The sequence below is a fragment of the Patagioenas fasciata genome, chromosome 15 (assembly GCF_037038585.1).
Source record: "Patagioenas fasciata isolate bPatFas1 chromosome 15, bPatFas1.hap1, whole genome shotgun sequence".
Lineage (NCBI taxonomy): Eukaryota > Metazoa > Chordata > Aves > Columbiformes > Columbidae > Patagioenas > Patagioenas fasciata.
In genome coordinates, this window is record NC_092534.1 from 3684685 (window position 1) to 3699851 (window position 15167).

Sequence of the window (15167 nt, forward strand, 5' to 3'; positions counted from 1 at the left end):
CTTGCTTATTTCACAGTACAGTGTGATTTAACTTCTTCCTAAGAAAGCTTCTGGAGCAATGCCTGGTTTGAGAAATAACATTTCAAAAGGAATGTAGACTGACTAATTCCTACAGATGGAGAGGCTAATTAACCAGAATTCAACTAATAATTCAGTTGGATTTAATCCATACACTGAACTGGCAACCTGCAGAAAAGAGAAAGCAGTGGAGGGTGCAAGGGTATATTTGGGGAAGAAATCACACATGACAGGCACTTTCCAAGTGGTTCACAGGCAGTTTAAATGTTGCCCAGTCACTCCCAACCCTTGGTCTCACCTACTTCTCATCACCTCTACAGGTTGCCTTTCTGCTCTCTCTCTCTAACTCTGTCTTTCCTGCATACACAATGCAAAAATGCCTTGGCTATTTCAGTTTTCGGTTTAAAGATCAAAATGCCCAACATTCACATACACACCCCACAGTTGTTAACAAAACCAACCTTCTGCAAATTTTGTATATCACTGTTATTGAATGTCCTTATGCATCAAATCCAGCAACAGAACATGAAAGGGAAGGAAGTTTTCTCAGTAACACCATTTTTATTGCCAAGTTCCATTTACAAAGAAAGATCTCTTGTTCATTCTTGCCCAGGTTTGCAACAGCCATGACACTTGACCAATGGCACCAAATACAGACTTAGCTATAGAAATCTGGATTTCAGAAACACACACCAAGATTTTCTAATTTCACTCCCTTGCCAGACACTTATTTACAGTTTTCTTTAAATTAACATAAGATACTGTCACATTTACTCCAAATATCTAACAACTTACATTAAATAATTAATACTTATTGCCTGTGAAAGAAATTTCAGAATTAAATTCTGTTGTGTTTGAGCTTTTTTCCATGTTCAGGACTCTTTTTTTTTCCTCCAAATGAAGTACATTTAAGACACAACTTTGTTGAAATCCATTTCATAGGAGGACAGTCCTTTATGTTCATTAAACGCTTTATGTAGTGTTTAAATCCCAAGTACATTCATTCATTCTTCTAGAAAAATAAATTTCCCCCTTTGCACTTAAAACAATCAAACTTACAAAGCAGCTCAAAATGAAGTAAACAGTTTGCAACAAAAATACCAACATACCTATTCACAAGTGGAGATGCTAAAGTTATCCTTTACAGTTTAAAAGGCTTCCAGCAGGTCCCCAGGAGCTGTAGCAATCTATTATTCAGTGCTATTGCTGGCCAAAACAAAACCCCTAGAAATTCGGAGAGCCTATACATTTGGATACTTGAATCTATTCTCAATCCTTTTCAAAATTACATTCATGTTCACTGTAAATACAATATTTCTGCCACAGCCCTTAAATACACCCAAACACAAAATCTCAGACCTTCTCATACACACCTAAGCGATCCGATCGCAATTACCATGTCAAACTCAGTGTAGTATGAGCACCCAGGACCAAAACCAATGGAGAACAGGATGAAAAAAAACATCTCATGTACCTTACGATTAAGATCTTCAAAGAATCCTGGGAACACTATATACTAGTCTGAAGCTTATTTACCTCTAGCTTTTATCATCAACAAGTATTCTTAGTGATTACCTGCTTCTTAAGACCTTTTTAGTTATTTTCTTTTAAATAAACGCATTCCACACATTATACTAACAAGACAGTCACAATAATGACTCAAGTTTTTCCTTTTCATATTAAAAACAAATGAATTCAAGTTAGCAAAACAATAAAACAGATACCGCCACAGTGCACATTTATTAGACAAGCAAAATTTAGCTTTACATTTATAATACATTAAAGAACATAAAAATACATGTTTTATAACACCTTGCAGAAGAAATGAAATCCGAGCAATGCGCAAATCTAAAAATTTTGGGAGATCAAAATATGGAAAATTCTGTACAAATGTAATATAAAAATACATTTCCATATGAAAGAACCTTCTGTTTGAGCCTCAGTCCAGAACTGCACGTCCCATGTCTTTGTTGCTGCTCCAAACTTCCTGAGCAGCAGGAAAAAAACCCCAAGCGCTTCCCCCCTCCCGCCCCCTAAAAACATCCCACCCTAGCGAGCCCTGCTTGGATCACCACCTGCTTTCCAGAAGCCAATAGGAGCCAGTAAGAGTTATTCTATTTGTTTCTAATTCATGCTGCCAATGACAGTAAATCAGGAAGAGAATTTTCAACATATATTTAGATGCCTAACATTGGGTTGCCTGAAAAGTACAAGACTCAAAGAGACACCATCTTCAAGGCAAAATGCCTCGATCTCACTGATGCCCCATCTGATGTCTCTGTGCACATGTTGGGTTCAGCTACAGGACTAATGCACCTGATTTCCTAGACGACAGCTGCCTGTGCAATGTTCTTTTAAATGCAACTCCCCATTAACTTTAGCTGGTTAGTGAAGACGACAGCAGAATGTTTAGCACAGAGGGACTGTTTTGAAGAGTACTATATGCAGGTTAGAGAAACTATTAACTGGTTATTCTGTAGTTATTTACCTGTAGCACGTGCCATGGGAAGAGTGACTGATCACACTACAGCAGCAACAGCACCACGCGATTCAAGTGTTTACTTTGGTGAAGTGGCTTCACACACTGAGAGTCTGACCTTCTTGCCTGAGAGCTTACCTATGTTGTCAAGCACACAGTTTTAAATCTAATTTACTGCTGTAAAATGACACTCAATTGCAGGGCAATTACCGAATTCCTAGACTGCTTAAAGTAATCATCCCAGACCACCTGCATTAAGTGTGGAAGTCATAAGTCACTCATGTCTTACTGCTTAATCAGGAAAAAAAAAATCACAGTAATTTCAATTCTAAAGATTGCTGACTTTGCTATAAACAAAATACTTTAACCATTGGTTTTAAAAGTCTACACACAATAATACTTCAAATCCACAAAGGAACATTATTTCTCCCTGTATTCTGTCTCTATTGGACAAAGGGTTCATATGAATCACTGGACATTGACTTAAACTCTGAATACTGATCTAGATTTGAGTCTTAAATTCTGGATACAGAATAAGAGGTTTTAAATGTCACATACCTGTCCTTTCGTAACAATACTGCAAAACAATTAATGAATCCTGGAAGAGATTCACAATTTTTCCTCACCAAGTGACTTCAAAGGAAATTCCAACTGTTGTAAAGCGAAGAATGTTGAGGAGCTCCTTTAACAGGTGTCATTTTATACCTTTGTTTTAAAAAAAGCTCAGCTTAAAGGAAGAGAAGTCAGAATTTTAGTTTCTCGTGATTTAGCATTGGAGAATAGAAATTAGCTCAGTCCTTGTATTGTATATAATCATGATTTCATGCACAAAATACAGCTTTTGGTTTTGTATTAATATATGTGACCACATTTCTAATGAATTTGGTTTAATCCACTCAGCTTGTAAAATGAAAAGCAGGAAGCTTAACCTTTGGTTTCTTTCTATATCAAAGAGTTTCTGCAAACCAATTACTTTTGCACCCAAGTTTTACACTGCAAGCATTACCTCTCTGGTGAAGCAGACATTAGAACTGGGCACTAACGTTTCCTCCCTCCACTTTTGACCAAATTACCAAGTGGCTGCTGCTGTTACTCTCTTCACAAATGAAAAGCTGGGTCTTGTCCACTGTTGTACACTGGATGACAGAAAAGCAAAGGGGACCAGCAAGAGGCAGGGAGACCTAACAGTGAAGGCAATACATAGTTCTACTAAGCAAGTAATAGGTTGGTAAAATTTGATAAAATCAGCTATGTGGACTATAAAACAGCAAAGTAACATTCAGTATGCCTTGGCTTCTCTTCTCAAAAGAAAGAGAATAACAGAACAGTTTCATGTTGACAGAATCTGGCTGAAGATAGGCATGGCCTCTACAAACACACTGAGAATTTAGCACCTCTCCAAAATGTTGGCATTTTGCTCTGCAACATTGTTGTATTTATTTTAGGGTGAATCTACCTCCCTCTGCAGTGTTACACTGAAGTAGTGAGCTTTTTATACAGTCAGGTGTTCAGCTGCTGCTCTTATCTGCAACTTGGTATTTGGATTTCGTTAAAAAGAATGATGTTACACTGACTCACATCAATTTTTGTTTAGAAAAAAATTACATTTGTGGCTGATGTGCTAATACTTTCTTGGTTGAATTTCCTTTTTACAGTGAAAGGGGGATAAGGAAACAGCCCTTGAGTTCTTCTGATAAAGGAAAGACAGATATGATACTCTTCAAGGAACTGTAGATGAGTAACACTGAACTTGCAGAGATAAAAGACTGTCGATGACAGATTATTTCAGCATCTCCAAAGCTTCTACATTCTGAAATCTCCTAATGCAGCATGAAGCACAGTCCAATTCTAGGCACATATGCCTTCATATTAGAAGCAAAGAAATCAAAATCAATTGCTTCTGTGGCATAAGCATTCAGAGATTCAGACTGGTCTGTACCAGTTGTAGCATTTATATAACAACACACCAGCGGCAGAGCTGGTGCAGGCAGAGCACGAGCTCCCAGTGTCAGTCCATCTTTGCAGAGAATGTTGAATAGAACTGCTAAGATATCCCACCTTTCCACACCAGCAAGGCTCTGCCAGCAGCACACTCAACATTAGACCTGCTCTTCTGTCCTCCTAATACCAGTACACATCTCAGACATTTCCTGTGAAGTTCTCAGTAAATCTCACTGGCCATGAGATTTCAAAGCCACCGAAAAGCACAAAGTCACCTTTCTTTCCCCTGTCCCATTTCTTGTGAAGTACAGCTCCAGGGTGAGATTATACATACTCATTAAAAAGATTCCTTGTGCATGGCCCTACCCTTGCTAGAACTGAATGTGAAACTAGATTAATAAAGATAAAGATAAATGTTTTCCTACATAACATTAATTCTCTTTAAGGGTGGCATTTTGTGTAATCTCAGTCAACAGTGAAGGTTAACAACTAAGATAGAATGCTTTCAAATTAAATAAGGCATCATTTTTATAGTGATCTTCAGAGGCACAGTGTGAGGGTGCAACACACTAGAGGAAAACTAGACTGCCATCAGTTCAGCTGATACAATTTTATGTCGTCCTTATGCCCAAATTACCACTTGAATCCCAGGCTTGTTCAGGTGCTGTACATCAGCTGCAACAGTGACTGCTGTGTAAACTCACCCCAAGGATACGAGCAAAAGAGCTCTTAGACCAGCAATGCCAACTTCTCATCCATATCCGTAGCAGTGCTGAAGACACCTAACTCTCAGAATTAATTTAGAGTTCGAGCCACTCTGGAATGGTCAGACAACTGCATGTGTAAGCTAATAAGGGAAGAAAAAAAGTGCTGGTTTTCAATTGCAGACACCTCATATACACATTTTAAAGATTAAGTTATTATGTGAAGGAAAAGATGGAAAAAGTGAGCAAAGTTATGCTTGTGGATTAGTCAATCGCATATGTAACATTTGAAATCACTTCAAGTATTTCATCTGACAGCCAAGAAGAGGTAAAAGCTTTTCAATTCACCTACTTGATATGAAATCGATGTTAGTAGAGATAGAAAGAGGAAACATTGCACCGACAACTGAAATCACAAGACCAAGTACACTAAATAGCAGTCTTCAATCTTTGAGAGCCAGAAAGGACTCCATGTTATGAGCAGACCAATAAGGACATTCTGCTCATTTTACTATTAATTTAAATTAACACACATGGAAACTGATGTGACACCTTAAATTCCATTCATGTTAAATTATGTATCAAATCAGCAAAGAACATTTCAGACTTTAATCAATACTTTTCCACTACTTTCTGCCAACTTCGTATCAGATCTAGGAAGCAAAGTAAGGCAGGCACAAGCTCAGGATCACTTTTCTGTAATAATGTTGCTTAACTGTGATACTATGCCAGATAGGAAAAAAAACTACACAATACCTTTCCTTTTGAGTTTCAGACTTGAAAAGGAATTATCAGTCAGATGTGGTGACCTCCTTCCTACATGAAGATGGAAATTATAAAAACCTCTTTATAGTAAAACTGCTTCCATCTCCTCCTAGAAGCCGTCCTTCAGTACAAAGGATATCATCATTCCTCAGAGGTGCAGTGATTAGACTGTCAGAAGCGAACAAACAACCTATAGCAATCTCTTAAAATATTTCACATTCCTCTGTAGCTGGATAAGCAACGACTAAAATAGCCTCAAAAATCCCTTATGTTAATTCGAACAAGCACTTATCATTAAATTTCAGGCTTTTACCTTTTAAAAAGCTTTTTGACATATATCTGGCTTTGAATCAAACCTTGAAATAAATATTACACACAGAAAAGACAATATTGAAGTCTGGAGTTCTACAGAGACAACATTGAAAGTGGCCAAGCCTGCTGGTATCATGCAGACCTCCAAAAGACGAATGAGATTGGGATTAAAAAACCAAAAACCAAACAAACCCAACCAAACTGAAAAACACACCATGTCTCAAATGGAAATGTTATCTCTCTACTACCATACATAATCTTTTCTGATCAACGGTATATCTCCAGTTTCAGAGAAGTAATGATACAATATCCTGAAGCCAGGTATCCAAAAATGTCTTCACTTTGCCATAATACTGTAGACCTTTTACAATTAACTTAGTTCCTGCAGCTGAAACTCTATAACAGAAAGAAAGCAGGTGCTCTGAAATACTTCCATGTTCTTGCATAACACAAATTGGTAGGAAACAACCAGTTCAGATTCAAAAGTTGGTTTGTTTGTTTGTTTTTCTTATCTAGTTTAAAGATGCTGAGCATCTGATGTTTGCTCTAAAAGCTGCCCACATTCTCTTTTGGCAGTGAGGCTCTTTTGCAGATCAGACAGCCTCGCTGGCTTCACAAATTATCTGGACTCCCAAAGAAAAAGCAAGGAAGAATATGGTTGCATTTGCTTCACTGTTTAGCACAGCCTGCAGGTTGGCTTTAATCAGAACATTCTTCCTCTACTTCTTTTACCTTGGAAACTTCAGCTTCAGATTGCAAAGAGGATGGGGGAAGGCAGCTGAAAGTTCGAATGCTGTGTGGATCAACCGGTGGCACCAGGGTAAGCGACTCCACACTTAGTGCATCTGTATTGTCATCTGTTATTAAGGATATTGTGGGCTGCTGCGCAGGAATCAGGCTGGGAGACAGGTTTGCAGTTTCTATGTCATTGTTTTTTACAGCATTCTTGCTACACTTTGAGACAGCTGGAAGAGTTTCATCAGTCAACATCGTCTGACCAGAAATGGTCATCTGAGGCTGCTCCAGAGCTGATGCATCATCTAATACAAGAAAACACCAAGAAACAATCAATATTCAACTTAGTATGTACATTAAGCCTAACAGTATATTATTATTTATGAACATTGAAGAATAACTGGGTGGAAAATGCAGTTCTGTCAAGCACTAAGCTTACACATTCACTTTTTAGTAATAGGAAATAAAGTATTATGAAGGCATAACATCAAATGCCAGCAAGAATCTGTTTAAATTAGGAACTAGAAAATTTTACACAGTATTAGAATATACAGCAATATCAGAAATATTCCTAGAGAGAGGAAATTGAGGGAAAGAATAAGCAACCCTCTCCAGTATTTAGTATAAACTGAGTAGCCACCCCATACCAGGAAGCTCTTTAGAAATGTTATTAAAAAAAGACAGAACCCCTCTGTAACTTGTTTTCCCAAGAGGCGGTTTGTTTCTTACAAAAATTTGGAAGCCATTCTCTAATGTCATTCTTCAGATTCACATTGAAGTGACACCTCAATCACAGAAAGCAGAATTATGAAAGAAAAGGAAAGGGAATAATGTGCTTTCTGTAACTGAAAGGTGTTGCCAAACAGGCTTGGTTTTACACAGGCTTGTGTTATGTGAATTTTTCTTTTCTGTGTGCTCATAAGCATAGAGCATACAACACAGATAAAACTGGCAATAAGCATTACATGCCACAGAAAACTGATATGCTACTACACCTTCCCACACAATGAAAAACTCTTCACAGCTCTTTGCACGTTCCTTTCCCCTTCAATCCCAGCTAACTGCTCATTTGGCTCAGGACAGCAAATGGAGGGGAGCAGGCAATACAGTCTTAAATGAGCAAGTACGCCCAGAAAAGTCAGGTTTTTTTTTCTTTTCAGACTAGAGTAATAGATGCCATTAAAGTAACAGGTATCCAGCTTCAAGACAGACCATTTTTAGACTCTTGTAAGAAACAGCATGTGTTCAAGTGTACAGGCATCTGCAGAAAACTCTACAAGGCAATGTAGTGAATACAGAAGCTAAGAATTAGGTTTTGGCTTTAATACACAGTGACCTTAAAAATATTTCCGTTTCAATAGGGTTCCAATTAATCCTGTAAAAGAACAGAAAGCATGAACATAAGGTAGAAAAAAAAATAAATACAAAAACAAAGCTGAGAATGGAATGGATATCGGTATCGGTAACAGTAAGATTATTGGGTTTTCTACCTTTCTGGTAAGATAACCCCAAACAATGGTGTATGCATACTTCAAAAAACCACTCAGTCTTACTTTTTGCTAAAGCTTCTTGCTTTACTATAAACAACATTTACCAATTGTAAAAAAGCCTCCTTTAAAGTACAAGGGACATTACTCGTTATTTTTGAAAAATAAGGACAGATTAAAAGTAACTGCAGATTGTTCTTTTTAGCTGCTAAGAAGCTTTAGTGAGAATGTAGTGATTGATAACAGAGGAAGTGATGCAAGACTTGCATGGAAAATGAACTGTTCAAAACACTGAAGTAAAGCCTCGTTTCTCTGAATTCCAAGATAAACACTAACATTTAAGTGTGCAGAAAGAAGTGAGTCTCTTTGCGGTGATTTTCCTTTCTGAATTTATAAAAACTTAAAAGAATAGCAAACATCATTTGCCAAGATTATTTTTTATCTTAATTATGGTATGAATAGTCACCAAATTCAGGACTCAGAAACCTGAGACATACTGGTATTATCGAGCAATGGCATTCTGCTCAGAAATGTTATAAACGGCACATTTCTATTCCAGATCTGCTATTTTGCTTCTGATCCTGCAGTTAATTTCTTGACTCACTCTTCCAAACAAAATACTAATATGTTTTCTCCATGAAATTTACTGAAATCATGACAGACATACATATTCTTTAGTTATGCTGTACTGTCCCTAAATCTTTCCACGTAGGATCTAAATTAATCCTAAAGTGACTCCCTTCTTAATGCCTCAAAGGAAATGAAAGTATTTGAAAACTGTCAAAAAAAAAAAAAGTATCTGCAGTCAACAAGTCCAAATTTTCTATCCAAAAGTCTTTAAAAGATTCAGAAAAAAGATAAAAATATCAAAAAACGTTAGCAGGACACACTTTGTCCAGTATTTTAGTGGCAGTATTTATACCAAATACAAAATCGGGGCTCTTCTATGCCTCCCTCCCACTTTTACTTGCTATAGATAGTAATAAGCCTCTCTCTTCTGCATTCCACATGTCATTAGTTACAGTGAGAGCTTCACTTCTGTTCCTTGGTTACTGTATTGATCTGTAACCCAGAACAGCAGCACTGCCAAAATGAGCAGGTACCCACAAACGGCGGCTGGTGCCTGCAGAGGCAGAAAGCAAACACCACGACACAAAGCGTGGGGAAGGAAGAATTGTTAATGTTGTCCAGAAAAGGTCAACAGTTGTCACTACTATTTTGCAATGTACTATTCCTTCCGGACTAATACTTAAGTAAAAATCTTACTCTTCAGTCCCAGTTATAAACTACGGCTCTGAGAGTTATACTTACATCTTTATGACCAAGCTCTCCCATCCAAAGGCTACTTGAGGTGTATTTGGTATGTAAGAGGCATTCCTGATGTAAAAGTATCATCCTCTTGATGTAAAAAGTTTTCGCATATAACACCTCCCAGCTAACTGAATACATGGCTTCAGGACAATAATTCATTATAAAATATTTGAGGCTCAAGATTTCAAAGCCTTTTGAAGTCAGACTCAATTCAGAGAAGGATCCAAGTAGATAAATACATATTTATGTATGATCTGAATTATTAAAGCCTCTGAAATGGGAATAAACAACTGGCAAAAAAAAGGAGCCTAGCTGGAAAAAAAAAAAGCAGCTCAGGAAGGGATTATTACAAGAATGTCTGTGTCTAAAATCCAGATAGGTACCAAGCTCTTCATTTAAGAGTTTCTAGACACCCAGTATGTTTAGAGATTAAATTCTCTACCCATTACCTGGAACTTCTGTATTGCACATAAAAATACCAACTGGCTTTAAAAAGCCCAAACTCCTAACACTCGGTTTCAGTTTGACTTTTGGATAGAAAGAGCAAAAATAAATGTAATTTTATCAGTATATCAGATAATAAAATCAGCAGTCACTAAGATATGCTCTACCGCTCAGTATCAAGAACTAATATAATTCGGCATTTCTATTCACCTCTCCCCAACGCCCATGTACTAAAGCAACAGCGTTCTGGCAAAAAAATATAAGCCAAATCTGCAACAAAACCAGAGAGAGTGAAGGCATTTTCTTAAAAGAGTTGTGACGTTAACATTTAGTTCTAACAAACACCCACATCCCCCCAATTTAAGTACCAAACAAGGTTTGAAAAGAGGGTGCCATTTTGCAAGTTTTTGAGTATTATGACCTCTCCCTGGTTGCAGTGGCTTCAGCAATCTCGGATGCTTTTCAGCACTTCTATAATGCTACCACGATGATCTTCACAGAAAAACATCTTAAGCAAATCACTCAACTTCCACTATATTAACTTGTGTTAAGGATGGTCATTAGTGAAAGAAGACAGAAAAGAACAGGAAAAGGAAAGAATGAATATTATCCACAGAGTAGTGTCCCAAACTGTACAGCAACAAACTATGTAAGGATAACAAAAATAGAAATAACAGGACATTAAGTGAAATGATGCAAAGCAAATCTATAAAGATGAAAAAGGATGCTTATATAATATTAACAGAGTAAAATATCTCAATGCCTTGACAGTAAAAGCAAGAAATTGATTAGATACAAGTTAAAACAGGTTATAAAAATAAGAAAGTAGTCTGAAGCATATTTTCAGCTTTTTTGTATCTGCTTCCCCTCCTCAGGCAACTAAGCAGTCCACAAAACCATCTGCCCCAGGTTGGTGATCATGGAAATATTAAGCCTGTGCCACCACAGAGTCCAAGGACAGTCTTATGCTGAATGCTTGTCCATTTTACCCAAGTTAGAAATAGGTTTCTTGCCACTAGCCAAGGACCTGCATTACTGTCCATTCAGGAGCCTGTGCTCGCTAAATTCCACTACAGCCACGGCTGCCCCTGTGCAAATGAAGACATAGCTGCTTTGAAGCTGGAGGCTTGATAGCAGAATTTCCATCTTTGGCAAAAGAGCCAATAAATATGGGAGAAACTGCAGCTAAGGCTTTCAGAAACAGCTAATTATTGCTTTACACTTCTCCCCGAAAAAACAGTAGAGACAAACATTTATGATGCTTTCTTCAGTTTCCTACCTCACTGTCATTGCTGTCAGCATGGAAACCAAGTACGTTCTATGAACTGTTACGGGCTTTTGAAAGCTTATGGAGGAACCTGCCTGAAATGATATTGCGCGAGTTTCTGTTGCAGCTGCTGCTCGAAGACCTAAACCCAGTGTCCACCGTGACTGTCAGCCTCCGACAGACTAAACACCCGCCGACGTCCTTTCCTGCCAGACCTTACTAGAGGCAAACACAGCGATATATCATATGAAGGCTTTAACAATGAAACAAGGAAGGGAAACTGGAATGAAGACAAAGGATAAATGTTAGAGTAGCAACAGGAATAAATGACAAGGACACATCCATAACTGCTGGTATCTTGAATACAATTTGACACCATACCAAGTTTGGGAAGTACTTCTGACGCTGGAAGTATTAATTCTCTAGAAATAAGTGAGTTTAGCTGATCTTCGTTTTTTGCTTTTACCTACCTGGAAATGTTCATAATGTGGTTTGGACTACGTCTGGCAATACCAACAGCACTCACACTGAAGAGGGACTGGCAGGCATTTATTTGCATTACAATCTACTCATATGTTTTAGAAATCTTGAGAGAAGCTATTTATCACAAATCCTGGTAACACAAAATTATTCTGATCTCCACTGGCCATAAATTATAAGACGTGCACTACTTTGCATGTGACAATACTTCAGACCATTCAGCCCTACTATTCTGTGATATGAAACTAATATATTAGATTCGGTCTCTAACAAAGCCAACCAGAGTGCTTTAAAAGATAGCAGCAATTCAGACGATGATGCTCGGTGCACAGAAAGTTTCTAGAAAAGAAACTTTCTAGAAACAAAAATACTTTCTCACCTAGTCAGAAATTACTTGCATCATAGAACAGGAGAGACCAAACCACATTTCTATTACTGACTACAGAGGGAAGAGACAGGGATGGTTTCAGTAAGACGTCAAGCACTGCTCTTACAGGCTCTCCAGCCCTGGTTAATCCGCCTCTCCTTGGAATATATACATTTTATTTTACAGACTGGAAAACAATGTATTCTCTGCAACAAGGGACAGCTCTTTGTACTTATTTTAGACCTTTTACCATCAATATCTGCCAGAAGTGTGAAATACAGCATAAGTGGCATAGCAGATCAATGCCTTCTGAAGTACTCAATATCCATTGCTTCAGTGTAAACATTTTCTTACGTATTGAAGTCAATTGCACTTTAAAGCTTAAGACAACTTAAAAAGTGATAAAATACAGGGTAGATGATGTTACATACACATAATTCTGGAAGATTGCTAACTTACAGTAAGAGATCTTCTTTATCTTAATCCTTGACATACATAAAAATAAACACTTTAGTGAAGTGCACAGTTCCAGCAAGTGTAACCAAGAAGCTGTATTCTAAGCTTAATCTTAATGATTCAAAATATGCCTAGCAAGAGAACATTTTTATCTTATGCATAGCAACACTTCAAATGGATATGTTAATTAAACAAACAAACATGTAAATGCAAAGAAAAAACCCAACCTGACAGCAGCATTTGCAGAACCTGGTAACTGCTTTTTGTCTTGTGGGGGATTCCACTTACTTTCTGGGATGACTTCTGCTCTTCCAATTTTAAGGAACAGAGATCTTGTAAAGGGCTAAACTTAATTCCCAGATACTGCAAATGGGGCAGTTACTGGGCTTTTAAATATCTGAGTCATGAAGTATAGTGACAATTATTTGGTAGGATAGCTAATGAACTCAGGAATCATAAAAGTTTCTTTTATTCATGACAATGCAGCTAATGTAACTATTGTTCCCTTACAGTTACTGCAACATGCGCAGCAGCTGTATGATTTTATGTAAATTCAGTTAATCTCCCTCCTCACACTGAGATACTGTGGGATTGATGCAGGCAGGAAAGAAGTTTAGAAAACACCAAATTAAAATAATTTTGTTTCCCTGCGATGCATTCTTGAAAGCTCTTTTATTGTTTAACCCTTAATATATGCTCTACCTTGTAACATTGTTTTCTCTCAACTAACTATCATGTAATTTGTCTTTATTCGTTCTCATCTATCACTGTTTTATGCAAAAGTCAGTGTGCATGTTCCAAAACTTACTTTTGAAACAACTCTGTGAAGATTCCAAGTACCATCTCAGATACATTAAACTCTGAACAGTTTAAATCTGTCAACAGACAGTAGCTTAGGAAACTATAATCACAACTTCACAGTAAAAACAGTTGTGGTGGTTCAAGATGCTGCTCTTAAGGAAGGTAGTTGAGGTAGTTCCCTCGAAGTCCACACACACATCTTCCCTTTACCTTGCCTGGACTTCTTGACTGAAGATCCTGAGAAACCTGGCATGTTCTTCAGGGCCAACAGCCTGAACAGTTGTCAGAATAAAAAGGAAACAGGGAAGGAGACAGGTACAGAGAGTGCATACATGTGCTCATGTGAGTGTGTTTAAAATGGAATGGGAAATGAGAAGGTAGATTCAAATGTGACAAATGGTGGCAGCGTTCAAGTGCTGCCTTGGGGCATAAAACAGATCTTGGGAACTGCTACTTGTTACTTCCTCCTTGAAGGAGCCACTTCACAGCACTGAAGCTTGGTCTTCTGCTTCATGGTGAAGTAAGGCAGTTTACTTTCAATTGTCCTCAACAGGTTAAGAGAAAATCACATTGTCTTACGCTGAAGTGGGTGAATATCAACACTTGTTCCCATAACTCAGCTCAGTGGTCAGTAAGACTTGATCCAACACAGCCAGTGGTCAAGACACTATCACCTATTTCAGCCGCGTACCTGATGTTCGTGCAGACGCCTACTGGACATACTGAACAGAAAACTTTCATGGTCATGCTCCTGGCAACAGTTTCCACCACAGCTCACAATTACATATAAATACTATACAAGGGAGAACATTCATTACAAACTTGCAGTAAACTGGTCAAAACAGTTAATGCAGAAACATTGTTCCCAGCAATAGACAACAGTACTGGTCTGACACTGAAGATCAGCAAAAAGTGTCAACAAAGCTCCCTGGGCTGGAGAAAGCTCTTCCCATGCCCCCACCCCACAAAGGCCCAGATCCAGGGATTTCAGAATCCTCTCTAGTCTACACTAAGCACCTTGAGACACTGTCAGCCACTCAGCTATAGCTACTTAAAACATTTAATTCATTATTGGCTGCAACTATTTTAGCAGTTTGGTTCAGACCCACAAAGCAGCCTTGAAGAATAGACTGCATATAAAAAAAAGCCCAATTTTTATTCTGGAATTACACATATTGCAGGAATATTTTGACTATATGTTAGTTTCTTACTAATAGGGCCTTTTTAATCCAGAGTCTAGGTGTTAGAATGCTTTACATACCATTCATGAACTCCAAAAGCAGCCTTTACTGACCCTTTCCAGCAATATTTCCTGCAGGGACAGTCACTTTGGACACATAACTTACACTGATCTCCTGACACTGTTCTGTGAAACCTACAAAACACTAAATGCCTAACAAAAATTCCATCATTCCCTGTAGGACCACAGAAGAGCTCAGATCTACATGAGGCTTCCTAATCAAAGCAAAATCATAGAATCATAGAAAGTGGAACCAGAACAACCATTTCAAGGAGTCATTGGAAGTGACTGTTAAAACGAGGGGGCTGTTTGAAAAGGTCTTGAGAATCAAGTTACCTCTATTGTTTTATAACCAAAATG

At 37.9% G+C, this 15167-nt stretch overlaps 1 protein-coding gene across 7 annotated transcripts in view; it reads right to left on the minus strand.

The window, feature by feature from the left end:
• Nucleotides 1-559: 559 nt before the first annotated feature.
• Nucleotides 560-15167, minus strand: part of CLEC16A (C-type lectin domain containing 16A) — a 164474-nt gene continuing 149866 nt past the window's right edge. For 2 of the 7 annotated variants that reach the window (XM_071815330.1, XM_065850286.2), the window contains 2 exons: nt 11559-11678; nt 560-7259 (listed from right to left, as the gene is read on the minus strand). In XM_071815330.1, coding sequence (XP_071671431.1) covers nt 6919-7259; nt 11559-11678 — 461 coding nt within the window. In that variant the 3' untranslated portion in view covers nt 560-6918. Of the gene's footprint in view, nt 8330-11475; nt 13840-15167 lie in introns of those variants that run through there. The other 5 variants (XM_065850289.2, XM_065850288.2, XM_065850287.2 and 2 more) reach the window with 5 other exon arrangements.